The sequence below is a fragment of the Oncorhynchus tshawytscha genome, linkage group LG31 (assembly GCF_018296145.1).
Source record: "Oncorhynchus tshawytscha isolate Ot180627B linkage group LG31, Otsh_v2.0, whole genome shotgun sequence".
NCBI lineage: Eukaryota > Metazoa > Chordata > Actinopteri > Salmoniformes > Salmonidae > Oncorhynchus > Oncorhynchus tshawytscha.
Window position 1 is genome coordinate 30,241,275 of NC_056459.1, and position 17,777 is coordinate 30,259,051.

General features: G+C 48.4%; 1 protein-coding gene across 1 annotated transcript in view; it reads right to left on the bottom strand.

Moving 5' to 3' along the window:
• Positions 1-17,777, bottom strand: part of LOC112240209 (SH3 domain-binding protein 5) — a 36,877-nt gene that overhangs the window by 8,038 nt on the left and 11,062 nt on the right. Inside the window, exon 3 of the mRNA XM_042310303.1 lies at positions 11,818-11,946. Coding sequence (XP_042166237.1) covers positions 11,818-11,946 — 129 coding nt within the window. The remainder of the gene's footprint in view (positions 1-11,817; positions 11,947-17,777) is intronic.

The following is a 17,777-nucleotide window of genomic DNA, read 5'->3' on the forward strand; positions in this document are numbered from 1 at the left end:
TGATTCATCCCCTCTCTCTCCTCTCTCCCTGATTCCTCCTCTCTCGCTCTTCCTGATTCCTCCCTCTTCTCTCCCCTCTCTCCCTGATTCCTCCTCCTCTCTCTCTCCTCTCTCCCCGATTCCTCCCTCTTCTCTCTCCTCTCTTCCTGATTCCTCCCTCTTCTCTCCCCTCTCTCCCTGATTCCTCCCTCTTCTCTCCCCTCTCTCCCTGATTCCACCTCTCTCTATTCCCCTCTCTCATGTGTGTGTGTAGTACAGCAAAAGAAAAACATTATTTCTCTGAACCACTGAAACCACTGACCAAATTTGACCTCCGTCTAAAATGGACACACACACACGTATCTCCCAGCACAGGCACAGAAAGGCGCCAGGAATTCCCATCTCTCTTGCTCATACCGCAGGAAGTGTTTTGTGTGTGTGTGTTCGTACACTACCCCCATACTATGTGAAGTAGGGTAAAGTAGGGTAGGGTAGGGTAGGGTAGAGTAGAGTAGAGTAGGGTAGAGTAGGGTAGAGAAGGGTAGAGTAGAGTAGAGTAGTGTATGGTAGAGTAGAGTAGGGTAGAGTAGAGTAGAGTAGGGTAGAGTAGGGTAGGGTAGAGTAGGATAGAGTAGAGTAGAGTAGGGTAGAGAAGGGTAGAGTAGAGTAGAGTAGTGTATGGTAGAGTAGAGTAGGGTAGAGTAGAGTAGAGTAGAGTAGGGTAGAGTAGAGTAGAGTAGAGTAGCGTAGAGTAGAGTAGAGTAGAGTAGAGTAGAGTAGAGTAGCGTAGAGTAGAGTAGAGTAGAGTAGAGTAGAGTAGAGTAGAGTAGCGTAGAGTATGGTAGAGTAGAGTAGAGTAGAGTAGAGTAGAGTAGAGTAGAGTAGAGTAGAGTAGAGTAGAGTAGGGTAGAGTAGGGTAGAGTAGAGTATGGTAGAGTAGAGTAGAGTAGAGTAGAGTAGAGTAGAGTAGAGTATGGTATGGTAGAGTAGAGTAGAGTAGAGTAGAGTAGAGTAGAGTAGAGTAGAGTAGAGTAGAGTAGAGTAGAGTAGAGTAGCGTAGAGTATGGTAGAGTAGAGTAGGGCAGAGTAGAGTAGAGTAGAGTAGCGTAGAGTATGGTAGAGTAGAGTAGAGTAGAGTAGAGTAGGGTGGGGTAGAGTAGAGTAGAGTATAATAGGGTAGAGTAGAGTAGAGTAGAGTAGAGTAGAGTAGAGTAGAGTAGGGTAGGGTAGAGTAGAGTAGAGTAGAGTAGGGTTGAGAAGTATAGAGTAGAGTAGAGTAGAGTAGAGTAGAGTAGAGTAGGGTAGAGTAGAGTAGAGTAGAGTAGAGTAGAGTAGAGTAGAGTAGGGTAGAGTAGAGTAGAGTATGGTAGAGTAGGGTAGAGTAGAGTAGGGTAGAATAGAGTAGAGTAGAGTAGAGTCGAGTAGAGTAGAGTAGAGTAGAGTAGAGTAGAGTAGGGTAGAGTAGAGTAGAGTAGAGTAGAGTAGAGTAGAGTATGTTTACTGTTCATTTTATTGTTTATTTCACTTTTGTTAATGATCTATTTCACTTCCTATGGCAAAGTTAACATGTGTTTCCCATGTCAATAAAGCCCTTAAATTTAATTTAAATTGAATTGAGAAGGAGAGACAGATAGACAGCTTCCTGAGAAGAGCTATGGACCTAAACCTCCCTCTCCTCTCCTCTCCTCTTAGTCTCCGCATTGGAATGTCAGTGGAGAGACAGAGGGGGAGAGAGCGAGGGAGGGAGGGAGAGAGCGAGGGAGTGAGGGTCAGAGGGAAAGACAGAGGGGAGAGAGCGAGGGAGTGAGGGTCAGAGGGAAAGACAGAGGGGAGAGAGCGAGGGAGGGAGGGAGAGAGCGAGGGAGTGAGGGTCAGTGGGAGAGAGGGAGGGAGAGAGAGAGCGAGGGACAGCAAGCAGGCGGGAGGGAGAGAGGGTCAGAGGGAGAGAAGGAGGGGGGGCGGGCGTGACGGACAGCAACCAGGCAGAAGGGAGAGAGGGAGGGAGGGAGAGAAGGAGGGAGGGAGAGAGAGAGGGAGGGAGAGAGGATAAGTAGTAGATAAATAGCTCTTGGATCAGGCTCTAGAAATGAGGTCACATATGAAAAATGTCAAATTCAGACATGGATCATAAGTAAACAATAGAAGGGTTAGCTAGATAGGAGCTGCTAGATAGATAGGAGCTGCTAGCTAGATAGGGGGCTGCTAGATAGATAGGAGCTGCTAGATAGATAGGAGCTGCTAGATAGCTAGATAGGACTGCTAGCTAGATAGGGGGCTGCTAGATAGATAGGAGCTGCTAGATAGATAGGAGCTGCTAGCTAGCTAGATAGGACTGCTAGCTAGATAGGGGCTGCTAGATAGATAGGGGCTGCTAGATAGATGGGAGCTGCTAGCTAGATAGGACTGCTACCTAGATAGGACTGCTAGCTAGATAGGGGCTGCTAGATAGATGGGAGCTGCTAGCTAGATAGGACTGCTACCTAGATAGGACTGCTAGCTAGATAGGTGCTGCTAGCTAGATAGGGGCTGCTAGATAGATAGGAGCTGCTAGATAGATAGGAGCTGCTAGATAGATAGGACTGCTAGCTAGATAGGGGCTGCTAGATAGATAGGAGCTGCTAGATAGATAGGGGCTGCTAGATAGATAGGAGCTGCTAGATAGATAGGAGCTGCTAGCTAGCTAGATAGTGGCTGCTAGCTAGATAGGGGCTGCTAGCTAGATAGGACTGCTAGCTAGATAGGGGCTGCTAGATAGATGGGAGCTGCTAGCTAGATAGGGGCTGCTAGATAGATAGGACTGCTAGCTAGATAGGACTGCTAGCTAGATAGGGGCTGCTAGCTAGATTATATATATATTTTTTCACCTTTATTTAACCAGGTAGGCAAGTTGAGAACAAGTTCCCATTTACAATTGCGACCTGGCCAAGATAAAGCAAAGCAGTTCGACACATACAACGACAGAGTTACACATGGAGTAAAACAAACATACTGTCACGGTTCATGAATCCACTGCCTCCCTCTCTCTTTCTCTTTCTCTTTCTCTCTCTCTCTCTCTCTCTCGTGTTTGTGTGGGCGTGGTTCCCAATCTCGACCTGATTGTCTGTGCCAGCTGGAATCACTTATCTTCCCTTTATATGTTCTGTAACCAGTGTTTCTTGTTGTCAGATCGTTGTTACTTCTCTGAGGTTGTGTCGTGTGTCCGTGCTCATCTCTCACCGCCCTTGTGTGGATTATCTGCTGTGCTTCCTCCTACCCATCCGGACACACTTCCCTGGATTTCTCAGCACGCTATCATCGGAAGATGCGCCCTAGTCCCTGGGTCGGATTCCGTCTGAGTACAGTCTGTCTGTCCTGTTGCTGCTGTAAACTGTATTCATTAAACCATCGTTGCTTGCATCTTGCATCCGCCTCTGTATTGTCACAGAACGATCTGACCAGACCATGGATGCAGCGAGTTCAACGAGTCTGACCGAATTCATTTCCCGCAGTATCACGAGAATGGATCAACAAGAGGAGAACATCTCCAGCACAGGTCGGGCAGTACAAGCCCTTGCGACGCAGGTATCCCAGCTGACCCAACAATTACAACATCTGAGGGGTCTCGATGCGCCACCTACACCGGCAGTTCAACCCGCCCCGCCAGAGCCGGATTCCCAGCTAGAGCCACGGCTACCGACACCAGAGGGTTATTCAGGTGATCCTGACTATTGCAGAGCTTTTCTTACGAGATGTTCCATGCAATTCTCGTTGCAGCCACGGACCTTCAACCGTGAACAGTCTAAGGTAGCATTCGTACTCACACTGCTATCAGGCAAAGCGGCTCTTTGGGGAACGGCGGTGTGGGCGAACCAGGACCCATGCTGCACCTCTTTCCAGACACTCTCCGAGGAGATGAGAAGGGTCTTTGATCGGGCCGTGGCGGGTAGGGAGGCGGCCAGACTACTCGCTGACCTTCGCCAAGGAGACCGTTCAGTATCGGAATACTCCATCCAATTCCGCACTCTGGCCGCAGAGTGTCAGTGGAACGAGGAGGCGCAGTGGGACATGTTCCTGCATGGGCTGGAGGACCGGATCCAGAAGGAGATTTATGTTCTGGACCTTCCCAGGAATTTAAATGGACTAGTGGAACTAGCCTTGAGGGTCGACGCTCGTCTGAGTCGTATTGGCCGCCGAGCATGCCCTAACAGACCGTATAACGACACGGAGGGCTGGCATGCCAGCGGCGGGAACACGGCCAGTTCAGCCTCCGCTCACGAACCCATGCAGCTGGGGAGAGCTCGCCTCTCCCGGGAAGAGAGGGAGAGGCGGAGATCCCAAGGACTCTGTCTCTACTGTGGTAGAGCGGGCCACTTTATCCACTCCTGCCCGGTAAAAGATCAGGCCCGGTAGTAAGCATGAGGCTACTATCGGGTGGTGTCACCACAGAGAAGACCTCATCATCTACTCTCCTCCCGGTAAGACTAAGATGGGCCACCCACACGCACGACACCCAAGCCTTACTGGACTCAGGAGCAGAGGGTAATTTCATGGACTTCAAGCTCGCTCACAAACTCCAGATTCCTATCACCTCACTCTCGCACAAGATATCCGTCAACGCTCTCAATGGTCAAGAACTCCCCAACATTTCTCACACCACTGAACCTATCACACTCATCACTTCTGGCAATCACACTGAGACACTATCATTTCTACTCATGGACTCACCCCTTGCACCATTAGTTCTCGGCCACCCTTGGCTCACCCAACACAACCCCAGAGTTGACTGGGGTCATAACTCTATATCCATGTGGAGTAACAAGTGCCTTGAGTCCTGTTTGGTGTCTGCTTGTTCGTCTGTGTCTGATTCTGTGTTTCTAGAGGAGGCAGTGGATTTGTCTAACGTGCCCGTTGAATACCTCGACCTGAAGGAGGTGTTCAGTAAGTCCCGTGCTGCTTCTCTTCCTCCGCATCGTCCCTATGACTGTGCAATAGAATTATTGCCAGGTGAGTCTCCGCCTAAAGGCAAGTTATATTCACTCTCTGTTCCTGAGAGGGAGGCTATGGAGAGATACATCTCTGATTCTCTGGCATCTGGATTCATTCGTCCTTCCTCTTCTCCAGCGGGGCGGGGTTCTTTTGGGGGAAGAAGGACGGTTCTCTGCGTCCTTGCATTGATTACCGTGGGTTGAATAACATCACAGTGAAGAATACCTATCCCTTACCGTTGATGTCCTCAGCCTTTGAAAGGTTACAGGGAGCATCCGTGTTCACTAAGTTGGATTTACGGAATGCATATCATTTGGTTCGCATAAGGGGGGGGGACGAATGGAAGACCGCGTTTAACACCCCCAGAGGGCACTTCGAATATTTGGTCATGCCTTTTGGGCTATCCAACTCCCCAGCGGTTTTCCAGGCACTCGTCAATGACGTGCTGAGAGATATGATTGATCAGTTCATATATGTTTACCTGGATGACATACTGATTTTTTCTTCTTCTCTCCAGGAACACGTTCAGCACGTCAGACGAGTGCTTCAGAGGTTGTTGGAGAATGGACTTTTTGTCAAGGCGGAGAAATGCATTTTTCATGCACAATCCGTTCCATTCCTAGGTTACATCGTCTCGACTGAAGGTATTCGCATGGATCCTGACAAGGTTAAGGCTGTGGTGGATTGGCCAAGCCCAGATTCCCGTAAGGCCCTACAGAGGTTTCTGGGATTCGCCAATTTCTACCGGCGTTTCGTTCGCAACTTTAGCCAGATAGTCGCTCCTCTTACCGCCTTAACCTCCCCCAGAGTGACGTTCAGGTGGTCCGATACAGCCGAGGCTGCATTCGCCAAACTCAAGAGCCGCTTTGTTTCGGCTCCCATCCTCATAGCTCCTGATCCCTCGCGTCAGTTCGTGGTGGAGGTGGACGCTTCAGAGGTGGGGGTAGGTGCGGTACTTTCCCAACGTTCCTCTTCTGACGACAAGATGCACCCTTGCGCGTTCCTTTCCCATCGGTTATCACCTGCGGAACGCAACTACGACATTGGCAACAGAGAGTTGTTGGCAGTGAAGTTAGCACTGGAGGAGTGGCGCCATTGGTTAGAGGGTTCGGGGTACCTTTTATAGTTTGGACCGATCACAAAATTGTAGAATATATCAGAACCGCCAAACGACTCAACTCCAGGCAGGCGCGGTGGGCACTCTTTTTCGGACGTTTTGACTTCTCTCTCTCGTATCGCCCGGGTTCCAAGAATGTTAAACCCGATTCCCTTTCTCGCATTTTGACCATTCCGAACGCCCATCCACTCCCGAGTGCATCCTACCCGGGACCCTAGTGGTCTCCACACTCACATGGGAGGTTGAATCGAGGGTCAAAACGGCCTTAGAAGGGGTAACGCCTCCGCCCGGTTGCCCGCCTAATCGGTTGTTTGTGCCGGAGGGGTGTCGGTCCGATGTTATTCGGTGGGGGCATTGCTCCAACGTAGCGTGTCATCCAGGAGTCAGCCGCACTAGCTTTTGGTTAAGCAACGCTTTTGGTGGCCACTGATGGCTCGTGACATTCACAGTTTTGTCTTGGCTTGCTCGGTTTGTGCCACTGGGAAGACTTCTAATCGACCCCCAGATGGGTTACTCCAACCGCTGTCGGTCCCTTCGAGACCCTGGTCCCACATCGCGCTAGATTTTGTTACCGCCCTCCCGCCCTCCCAGGGCAAGACGGTTGTTTTGACCGTGGTGGACCGGTTCTCGAAGGCGGCTCATTTTATTCCCTTGCCTAAATTACCATCTGCCAAGGAGACAGCGGTAACTGTCGTGGATCACGTCTTTCGCTTACATGGCCTGCCGATGGACGTAGTTTCTGACAGGGGGCCCCAATTTGTGTCCAAGTTTTGTAGGTTACTGGGAGCGAGTGTCAGCCTGTCTTCAGGGTTTCATCCCCAGAGCAACGGTCAAACGGAGAGGGCCAACCAAGATTTGGAGAGAGTGTTGCGATGTTTGGTTTTTAAGAATCCCTCTTCCTGGAGTCAACAACTCTCTATGGTTGAGTACGCTCACAATTCGTTGCCAGTGGCAGCCACGGGTCTCTCTCCGTTTGAGTGTAGTTTAGGTTACCAACCACCTATCTTTCCCAGTACGGAGTCCGAGGTCACTGTTCCCTCCGCTCACGCTTTCATCCAGAGGTGCCGTCACGCATGGAGCAGAGCCCGTGAGACTCTTCTCCGGGTGGGGGCGCGCACCAAGGCTAAGGCCGATCGCCACCGGTCGAAGCCTCCGGTATACGTCGTTGGCCAAAGAGTGTGGCTTTCTACTAAGAACATTCCACTCCGATCCGTTTCGAACAAGCTTGCCCCCAAATTTATCGGCCCGTTCAAAGTCACCAGGATCATTAGTCCGGTGGCGGTCCGGCTCAAGCTTCCTCCGGCGTATAGGAGAATTCATCCTACCTTTCATGTGTCTAAAATAAAACCTGTGTTTCAGGCACGTATTAACCCGCCGGTCCCGGTTCCCCCGCCGCCACGACTTGTTGATGGGGAACCCACCTTTTCTGTCAATCGTATTTTGGACTCTAGAAGGAGGGGACGCGGATTCCAGTACCTGGTGGACTGGGAGGGTTACGGCCCGGAGGAGAGAAGTTGGGTACCTGCTAGGGACATTCTGGATCACTCCCTTATCGATGATTTCAATCGACAGGTAAATTCGCCTGGGAACGCCAAGAGGCGTTCCTAGGGGGGGGGGTATTGTCACGGTTCATGAATCCACTGCCTCCCTCTCTCTTTCTCTTTCTCTCTCTCTCTCTCTCTCTCCCGTGTTTGTGTGGGCGTGGTTCCCAATCTCGGCCTGATTGTCTGTGCCAGCTGGAATCACTTATCTTCCCTTTATATGTTCTGTAACCAGTGTTTCTTGTTGTCAGATCGTTGTTACTTCTCTGAGGTTGTGTCGTGTGTCTGTGTGTCTGGACACACTTCCCTGGATTTCTCAGCACGCTATCATCGGAAGATGCGCCCTAGTCCCTGGGTCGGATTCCGTCTGAGTACAGTCTGTCTGTCCTGTTGCTGCTGTAAACTGTATTCATTAAACCATCGTTGCTTGCATCTTGCATCCGCCTCTGTATTGTCACACATACAGTCAATAATACAGTATAAACAAGTCTATATACGATGTGAGCAAATGAGGTGAGAAGGGAGGTAAAGGCAAAAAAAAGGCCATGGTGACAAAGTAAATACAATATAGCAAGTAAAACACTGGAATGGTAGATTTGCAGTGGAAGAATGTGCAAAGTAGAAATAAAAATAATGGGGTGCAAAGGAGCAAAATAAATAAATAAAATAAATACAGTCGGGAAAGAGGTAGTTGTTTGGGCTAAATTATAGGTGGGCTATGTACAGGTGCAGTAATCTGTGAGCTGCTCTGACAGTTGGTGCTTAAAGCTAGTGAGGGAGATAAGTGTTTCCAGTTTCAGAGATTTTTGTAGTTCGTTCCAGTCATTGGCAGCAGAGAACTGGAAGGAGAGTCGGCCAAAGAAAGAATTGGTTTTGGGGGTGACTAGAGAGATATACCTGCTGGAGCGTGTGCTACAGGTGGGAGATGCTATGGTGACCAGCGAGCTGAGATAAGGGGGACTTTACCTAGCAGGGTCTTGTAGATGACATGGAGCCAGTGGGTTTGGCGACGAGTATGAAGCGAGGGCCAGCCAACGAGAGCATACAGGTCGCAATGGTGGGTAGTATATGGGGCTTTGGTGACAAAACGGATTGCACTGTAATAGACTGCATCCAATTTGTTGAGTAGAGTATTGGAGGCTATTTTGTAAGTCGAGGATTGGTAGGATGGTCAGTTTTACAAGGGTATGTTTGGCAGCATGAGTGAAGAATGCTTTGTTGCGAAATAGGAAGCCAATTCTAGATTTAACTTTGGATTGGAGATGTTTGATATGGGTCTGGAAGGAGAGTTAACAGTCTAACCAGACACCTAAGTATTTGTAGTTGTCCACGTATTCTAATTCAGCAATTGGAGGCCACGGAAGGGGCTCCAATTGGAAGGGAGTTGTATGGCATTGAAGCTTGCCTGGAGGGTTGTTAACACAGTGTCCAAAGAAGGGCCAGAAGTATACAGAATGGTGTCGTCTGCGTAGAGGTGAATCAGAGACTCACCAGCAGCAAGAGCAACCTCATTGATGTATACAGAGAAGAGAGTCGGTCCAAGAATTGAACCCTGTGGCACCCCCATAGAGACTGCCAGAGGTCCGGACAGCAGACCCTCCGATTTGACACACTGAACTCTATCAGAGAAGTAGTTGGTGAACCAGGCGAGGCAATCATTTGAGAAACCAAGGCTGTCGAGTCTGCCGATGAGGATGTGGTGATTGACAGAGTCGAAAGCCTTGGCCAGATCAATGAATACGGCTGCACAGTAATGTTTCTTATCGATGGCGGTTAAGATATCGTTTAGGACCTTGAGCGTGGCTGAGGTGCACCCATGACCAGCTCTGAAACCAGATTGCATAGCAGAGAAGGTATGGTGAGATTCGAAATGGTCGGTAATCTGTTTGTTGACTTGGCTTTCAAAGACCTTAGAAAGGCATGGTAGGATAGATATAGGTCTGTAGCAGTTTGGGTCAAGAGTGTCCCCCCCCTTTGAAGAGGGGGATGACCGCAGCTGCTTTCCAATCTTTGGGAATCTCAGACGACACGAAAGAGAGGTTGAACAGGCTAGTAATAGGGGTGGCAACAAGTTCGGCAGATAATTTTTAGAAAGAAAGGGTCCAGATTGTCTAGCCCGGCTGATTTGTAGGGGTCCAGATTTTGCAGCTCTTTCAGAACATCAGCTGAACGGATTTGGGAGAAGGAGAAATGGGGAAGGCTTGGGCGAGTTGCTGTGGGGGGTGCAGTGCTGTTGACCGGGGTAGGAGTAGCCAGGTGGAAAGCATGGCCAGCCGTAGAAAAATGCTTATTGAAATTCTCAATTATGGTGGATTTATCAGTGGTGACAGTGTTTCCTATCTTCAGTGCAGTGGGCAGCTGGGAGGAGGTGTTCTTATTCTCCATGGACTTTACAGTGTCCCAAAGTTAGTGTTGCAGGAAGCAAATTTCTGCTTGAAAAAGCTAGCCTTGGCTTTTCTAACTACCTATATAATGGTTTCTAGCTTCCCTGAACAGCTGCATAAAAGTAAAAGGAGGTTTTTGGGGGCGATAAAATAGCTTCAAGGTATCATGTACAGACAAAGGTATGGTAGGATGTAAAATACAGTGGAGGTAAACCTAGGTATTGAGTGATGAAGAGAGAGATATTAGGATAGGACTGCTAGCTAGATAGGGGCTGCTAGCTAGATAGAACTGCTAGCTAGATAGGGGCTGTTAGCTAGATAGGGGCTGCTATCTAGATAGGAGCCGCTAGCTAGATAGGACTGGGCTCACTGGGGGCTGCTAGCTAGATAGGGGCTGTAATCCTGCCACTCACGTGATGAAGTTGGCATCTACATACTCCCTATATACTGTAGACTGGCCAGCTATGTAGACACAGTGGACCTAGGACACTCAATCTCTGTCTGCTTGTACCCTTTCCCATCAAAGCGTAGACAGGTCAGCTCATATTTTTTTGTTGGCAGACACACACGCTAGTCATTTGTTGAATGACTGAAATGATGCTCTCTCATAGGCTGTTGCCAGGGTTGATGGACCAAGCCCCCTTGGGTGTCTGTGAATAGCTGCTAGGAGCCAATCAGAGCAGCTGTAGGAGGTGGGCAGGGGCAGGGGGTGGCAGAGGACACATGCCAGATTAGAGAGGTTAAATAAAGGAGGGATTAAACACCTGAGACTCATCTCTTTATCTACCCTACTCACAAGCAGCTAACAGGAAGGGACAGAGGGTCTCTGTGTGTGTGTGTGTGTGTGTGTGTGTGTGTGTGTGTGTGTGTGTGTGTGTGTGTGTGTGTGTGTGTGTGTGTGTGTGTGTGTGATTTAGAGAGTGGGAGTGTGACAGAGTTATAAATAGATGCATGATGAAATACACATCTTAGAATCAACTGTTAAACTGACCAGAACCTACTGGATTCTCCAATTACATTTAATGAACTACAGGACAAAATACAAACCCTCCAACCCAAAATGGCCTGTGGGGTTGATGGTATCCTACATGAAATTATAAAATATACAGACCACCAATTGGCTGTACTAAAACTCCTTAACATCATCCTCAGCTCTGATATCTTCCCCGAGCAGGGATTAAACACCTGACACACTCATCTCTCTATCTACCCTACTCACAACTAGCTGACAGAGAAACTGTGTGTGTGTGTGTGTGTGTGTGTGTGTGTGTGTGTGTGTGTGTGTGTGTGTGTGTGTGTGTGTGTGTGTGTGTGTGTGTGTGTGTGTGTGTGTGTGTGTGTGTGTGTGTGCACGTGCGTGTGCGCGTGCGCGTGTGTGTGAGTAGCAGTGTGTGATCAGTCTGATTTAGAGGTGGTGTGACAGAGTTATAAATAGAATCAATGTGACTTCTCCTCTGGCTTTAAAGTCCTTGAGTGTGTGTGTGTGTTCTCTTTAAAATGTTCCTCTCATGTAGCCTGTATAACCCCGGCCTGCCCAAAAGGGTTCTTTGGCCGTCCCCACAGGAGACCCCTTTTTGGTTCCAGGTAGAACTCTTTTGGGTTCCATGTAGAACTCTCTGCAAAAAGGGTTCTACATGGAACTCAAAAGGGTGTGTGTGTGTGTGTGTGTGTGTGTGTGTGTGTGTGTGTGTGTGTGTGTGTGTGTGTGTGTGTGTGTGTGTGTGTGTGTGTGTGTGTGTGTGTGTGTGTGTGTGTGTGTGTGTGTGTGTGTGTGTGTGTGTGTGTGTGTGTGTGTGTGTGTGTGTGTGTGTGTGTGTGTGTGTGTGTGTACCTGTCTGGCCACTCTCCTGGCCTCCCAGTAAGGTTTGGAGTCTTCTACAGCTCTGCCGATCCTCTTCACCTGCTCATCCAGCTTCACTGTGGCTTCCACCAGCACCGCACGGAACTTCTGACGACAGTCCTACACACACCCACACACACACACACACCCGTTAGTAAAACACCAACAAATCTCCAGGAACCGTATATGTGTCACATTCTATCCTGTTCTATTGTCACCACGACAACAGACAGAGTGTTCATCTATACACAGTGTCATGTTATATTGTCACTATGACAACAGACAGGGTGTTCGTCAGAGTGTATTGACACTGTATGAGTGTCTATGTAGCCATGTCTGTGCTGTTTTGTTTAGGAAGGTGTTTTCTCCTCTCCATCCCGATTCACAGAACTGAGATAGTCAGGCTTTTTCCTCAAAAGAGCTGTGTCAAACTCAATACAACACTAACTCACTTAACCTAGCATGGTAACTTTACATGAATCTGATTCACAAAGTTGGCACCACACACACACACACACACACACACACACACACACCACTAGTCTGCAGACAGGAACATTACCCCTATGCTGTTACATATTCGTGGAAATATTACAGGGGAGAATCCCTTCTCTCGGTCCCTGCGTCACAATGTCTAAAATTAGGGGCTGAGAAATGTCTCTCTCCCTGTCAAAGAGGAGTGTGTGTGTGGCGCCAACTTTGTGAATCAGATTCATGTAAAGTTACCATGCTAGGTTAAGTGAGTTAGTGTTGTATTGAGTTTGTTACCACATGTCCCTGATTGTGATGGACAGTCCCACATTCCTGTAGGCTACTAATCTGTTCCTCGAAATCATCCCGTTGTCCCGCATTTGGGTATCTTAAATGTGGTCACCCTAGATTTAAGGGCTGTAACACCTGCATCTTGTCCCCAGAAAGGGAGAGGGTAGGAAGAGAGGAGGAAAAATGGAGGGAAAAAGAGAGGTGGAGGGATGGAGGGGAAGAGAGGAGGAAAAATGGAGGGGAAAAGAGAGGGGGAGAGATGGAGGGGAAAAGGGAGGGGGAGAGATGGAGGGGAAAAGGGAGGGGGAGAGATGGAGGGGAAAAGGGAGGGGGAGAGATGGAGGGGAAAAGGGAGGGGGAGAGATGGAGGGAAAAAGGGAGGGGGAGAGATGGAGGGGAAAAGGGAGGGGGAGAGATGGAGGGGGAGACATGGAGGGGAAAAGAGGGGGAGAGATGGAGGGGAAAAGAGAGGGGGAGAGATGGAGGGGAGAAGAGAGAGGGAGAGATGGAGGGGAAAAGAGAGGTGAGAGATGGAGGGGAGAAGAGAGAGGGAGAGATGGAGGGGAAAAGAGAGAGAGATGGAGGGAAGAAGAGAGGGGGAGAGAAGAAAGGGAGAAGAGAGGGGGGGAGAAGAGAGGGGGAGAAGAAAGGGGAGAGATGGAGGGGAGAAGAGAGGGGGAGAGAAAGAAAGGGAGAAGAGAGGGTGGGAGAAGAAAGGGGGAGAGATGGAGGGGAGAAGAGAGGGGGAGAGATGGAGGGGAGAAGAGAGGGCTAGAAGGGAGCATTGAGGGGAAACTAGCTTCCTGTGACAACGTCACACTTCCTCAATGGTTTCTGCGGTTTCACGTTTCAATCAAGTTTAAAGTTTTAATGTCACATGCACAAGTACAGTGAAATGCCTTTCTTGCAAACTCTAACCCCAACAATACAATCATGAATAACAATGTAACACAAAAAATAATAACACACAAGACATAACAACAAGAGGAACATGATAAAGTAATCATACTATATACAGGGTCAATCAGGTCCAGTGTCATATTGACAATGTACAGGGATACTGGATCGATAGAGGTAGATATGTAGAGGGGTAAGGGGACAGGGATACTGGATCGATAGAGGTAGATATGTAGAGGGGTAAGGGGACAGGGATACTGGATCGATAGAGGTAGATATGTAGGGGTAAGGGGACAGGGATACTGGATCGATAGAGGATATGTAGAGGGGTAAGGGGACAGGGATAGATATGTAGATATGGGGGGTAAGGGGACAGGGATACTGGATCGATAGAGGTAGATATGTAGAGGGGTAAGGGGACAGGGATACTGGATCGATAGAGGTAGATATGTAGAGGGGTAAGGGGACAGGGATACTGGATCGATAGAGGTAGATATGTAGAGGGGTAAGGGGACAGGGATACTGGATCGATAGAGGGGTAGATATGTAGAGGGATATGTAAGGGGTAAGGGGACAGGGATACTGGATCGATAGAGGTAGATATGTAGAGGGGTAAGGGGACAGGGATACTGGATCGATAGAGGTAGATATGTAGAGGGGTAAGGGGACAGGGATACTGGATCGATAGAGGTAGATATGTAGAGGGGGGACAGGGATACTGGAAGGGGACAGGGGGTATACTGGATCGATAGAGGTAGATATGTAGAGGGGTAAGGGGACAGGGATACTGGATCGATAGAGGTAGATATGTAGAGGGGTAAGGGGACAGGGATACTGGATCGATAGAGGTAGATATGTAGAGGAGTAAGGGGACAGGGATACTGGATCGATAGAGGTAGATATGTAGAGGGGTAAGGGGACAGGGATACTGGAGTGATGGTGGTAGATATGTATAGGGGTAAGGTGACTATATACAGGGTCAGTACCACATTAACAATGTACAGGGATACTGGAGTGATGGAGGTTGATATGTATAGGGGTAAGGTGACTATATACAGGGTCAGTACCACATTAACAATGTACAGGGATACTGGAGTGATGGAGGTAGATATGTATAGGGGTAAGGTGACTATATACAGGCTCAGTACCACATTAACAATGTACAGGGATACTGGAGTGATGGAGGTAGATATGTATAGGGGTAAGGTGACTATATACAGGGTCAGTACCACATTAACAATGTACAGGGATACTGGAGTGATGGAGGTTGATATGTATAGGGGTAAGGTGACTATATACAGGGTCAGTACCACATTAACAATGTACAGGGATACTGGAGTGATGGAGGTAGATATGTATAGGGGTAAGGGGACAGGGATACTGGAGTGATGGTGGTAGATATGTATAGGGGTAAGGGGACAGGGATACTGGAGTGATGGAGGTTGATATGTATAGGGGTAAGGTGACTATATACAGGGTCAGTACCACATTAACAATGTACAGGGATACTGTAGTGATGGTGGTAGATATGTATAGGGGACAGGGATACTGGAGTGATGGTGGTAGATATGTATAGTGGGAGTGATGGAGGTAGATAAGGTGGTGATGTAAGGTGACTAGGCATCAGGATATATGATAAACAGAGTAGCAGCAGCGTATATGATGATTGTATGTGAGTGGGTGTGTGTGTGCAGAGTCAGTGTCAATGTATGTTCATATTATGTGTGTGTGTGTTGAGCGAATGATGGAGTGAGTGTTTGTATGTGTGTTGGAGTATCAGTGTGCGGAGTGTGTAGGGCCCTGTGAGTGTGTAGGGCCCTGTGAGTGTGTAGGGCCCTGTGAGTGTGTAGGGCCCTGTGAGTGTGTAGGGCCCTGTGAGTGTGTAGGGCCCTGTGAGTGTGTAGGGCCCTGTGAGTGTGTAGGGCCCTGTGAGTGTGAATAGCGGGCGTGCAAAAATACAAAGGTCAACCCCAGATAGTCCATGTAGCTATTTAGTTAGCTATTTAGTTCTATTTAGTTAGCTATTTAGCTCTATTTTGTTAGCTATTTAGTTCTATTTAGTTAGCTATTTAGTTCTATTTAGTTAGCTATTTAGTTCTATTTAGTTAGCTATTTAGTTCTATTTAGTTAGCTATTTAGTTCTATTTAGTTAGCTATTTTGTTAGCTATTTAGTTCTATTTAGTTAGCTATTTAGTTCTATTTAGTTAGCTATTTAGTTCTATTTAGTTAGCTATTTAGTTCTATTTAGTTAGCTATTTTGTTAGCTATTTAGTTCTATTTAGTTAGATATCTAGTTTAATTTAGTTAGCTATTTAGCAGTCTCATATAGACTCAATAGCAGTGCTATTCCCATACCAAGCGGTGATGCAGCCAGTCAAGATGCTCTCAGTCGTACAGCTGTAGAAAGTTTTTTGAGGATTTGAAGGGTCCATGCCAAACCTTTTCAACCTCCTGAGGGGGAAAAGGTGCTGTCGGGCCTTCTTCACAACTACGCTCGTTTGTGTAGACCATTTTAAGTTCTTAGTGATTTGGACACAGAGGAACTCTCGACCCGCTCCACCGCAGCCCCGTCGATGTGGATGGGGACGTGCTCGGACCTCTGTTTCCTGTAGTCCACGATCAGCTCCTTGGTCTTACTGACGTTGAGGGAGAGGTTGTTGTCCTGGCACCACACTGCCAGGTCATTGACCTCCTCCCTATAGGCTGTCTCATCGTTGTCAATGATCAGGCCTTACCACTGTAGTGTCGTCAGCAAACTTAATGATGGTGTTGGAATCGTGCCTGGCCACGCAGTCTTTGGTGAACAGGGAGTACAGGAGTGGACTAAATGCGCACCCCTGTGGGACCCCCGTGTTGAGGGTCAGCGTGGCGAGGTGATGTTGCCTATCCTCACCACCTGGGGTCGGCTCATCAGGAAGTCCAGGATCCAGTTTCAGAGGGAGGGGTTTAGTCCCATGATCCTAAGCTTGGTGACGAGCTTGGAGGGGACAATGGTGTTGAACGCTGAGCTGTAGTCAATGAACAGCATTCTCACATAGGTGTTCCTCATATCTAGGTGGTTGAGGGCAGTGTGGAGAACAATTGAGATTGCATCGTCTATGGATCTCTTGGGGGCGGTATGCAAGTTGGAGTGGGTCTAGGATGTCTGGGATGATGAAGTTGATGTGTGCCATAACCAGCCTCTCAGAACACTTCATGGGTGATGGAGATATGAGGTATCTGTGACATTCACTGAAGAGCAATGTTTGCAATAAACATGCTGATAGTTTGTCTCTCTGGAAAAGAACACCTATTAAATCAGTGATCTGAAACATGTTTAACCCAATACTGACCAATGGACTCCTGATGTTGAAACGTAGCTTCCTGAAGTTGTTTTTGAGTTCCACCAAGCCAATGTCTCGAACCACAGTCCCTGACCCCTGGTCCCTGTCCCCTGGCCCCTGGTCCCTGTCCCATGACCCCTGACCCCTGACCCCTGACCCCTGGCCCCTGACCCCTGGTCCCCTGTCCCCTGGTCCCCTGTCCCCTGACCCCTGGCCCCTGGCCCCTGACCCAGTCTTAAAACAGGACCCACCAATACTGTGCTTCCTAACAGTAATCCAAATGTCTTTCTAATAGCTGCTGCTCAGAGAGAGAGAGAGTAGACCTAGGGTTTAATGGTAAGAAGGCAAGACAGAGAGAGAGTGAGAGAGAGGCCACACAGGCCCGTCTACCCTACAGGGGGATCTAGGGGGGCTCAGAGCGTCACCTTTTGTTTATAACGTAAACAACTTGACATACTTCGCATACCTCCCTTTCAGCCATTCTCTTTCTCTGAATTAGCTTCCTGGAAATATACAACAACATAACATATGTGTATAATACAGGTATTACATGTGTATGTGTATAACAAGATTTTCTTCCTGAAATACAAGGAATATGCTGACGTTTCCCCCAAGTACTCAATCTTTTCAGTAAACTGGCTCTCTTCTTCTCCCTCTCTCCCTCTCCCCCTTCTCTCTCTCTCTCCCTCTTCCCTCTCTCCCTCTTCCCTCTCTCCCCCTACCCTCTCTCCCTCTCTCCCCCTACCCTCTCTCCCTCTCTCCCCCTACCCTCTCTCCCTCTTCCCTCTCTGCCTCTTCCCTCTCTCCCTCTCTCCCCCTTCCCTCTCCCTCCTTCCCCCTCTCTAGCATATTTCAAATCAAATCAAATCCAATTTTAACTGGTCACGTGCACAAGCCCTTAACAAACAATGCAGTTTTAAGAAAAATATGTGTTAAGTAAAAAATAAGAAATTAAAGTAACAAATAAT